General features: G+C 28.1%; 1 protein-coding gene across 1 annotated transcript; it reads left to right on the top strand.

Moving 5' to 3' along the window:
- Nucleotides 1-250: 250 nt before the first annotated feature.
- On the top strand, nt 251-444 carry SARC_17667 (hypothetical protein; the record flags this gene model as incomplete). Its single annotated transcript, XM_014288242.1, has 1 exon — nt 251-444. A coding segment is annotated over one exon (194 nt), but the record flags the coding sequence as incomplete, so codon positions are not given.
- Nucleotides 445-811: the final 367 nt, after the last annotated feature.

Raw genomic sequence — 811 nt, forward strand, 5'->3', positions numbered from 1 at the left:
ATATATATATACTATATATATATATATACTATATATATATATATATATATATATATATATATATATATATATATATATATATATATATATATATATTATATATATATATATATATATATATCACACGGAAGGATACTTTTAAGCCTTTAAATAAACACCCCTATCGTTGTGTCTCCACACTCATTTTTACACTCACTCTCCATTTTCTAGTATTTTGGACCAAACTTTTTTTCCTGCATTCCCTTTGTAGAGCGCTCGAGAATAATATGGCGCCGTTGTTGGTGATGGCCACTAACAGGGGAATCACGCGCATCAGAGGAACCACACATAAGAGCCCCCACGGCATTCCATTGGATATGCTAGATAGATGTCTCATCATTGCCACAGAGTCGTACGCAGACAACGAACTCAGGCAAATACTGGAAATCAGAGCCGAGGAGGAAGGTATGCAAGTGTTTATATGAATGTTTGCACAGATAACAATGTATATCTGTAGGTATATATCTATATCTACATCTATATCTTTATCTGTATCTCTTTCTATATCTATATTTATGTCTCTTTCTATCTCGTTCTATATCTATCTGTATCTGTATATCTATATCTATAAAATGTCTGTGTATATGAATATGGATATATATATATATATCTATATCTAAATCTAAGTCTATATATATATATATATATATATGTATATATATATAATATATGAGTTTGTAAGTGTGCAGTTCGGGGGTTGAATATATAAATATAAGTATATATGCATATATATAATATATATATATATATATGCATATATATGCATATATAT

Source organism: Sphaeroforma arctica (genome assembly GCF_001186125.1).
Source record: "Sphaeroforma arctica JP610 unplaced genomic scaffold supercont1.11616, whole genome shotgun sequence".
Taxonomy (NCBI): domain Eukaryota; class Ichthyosporea; order Ichthyophonida; genus Sphaeroforma; species Sphaeroforma arctica.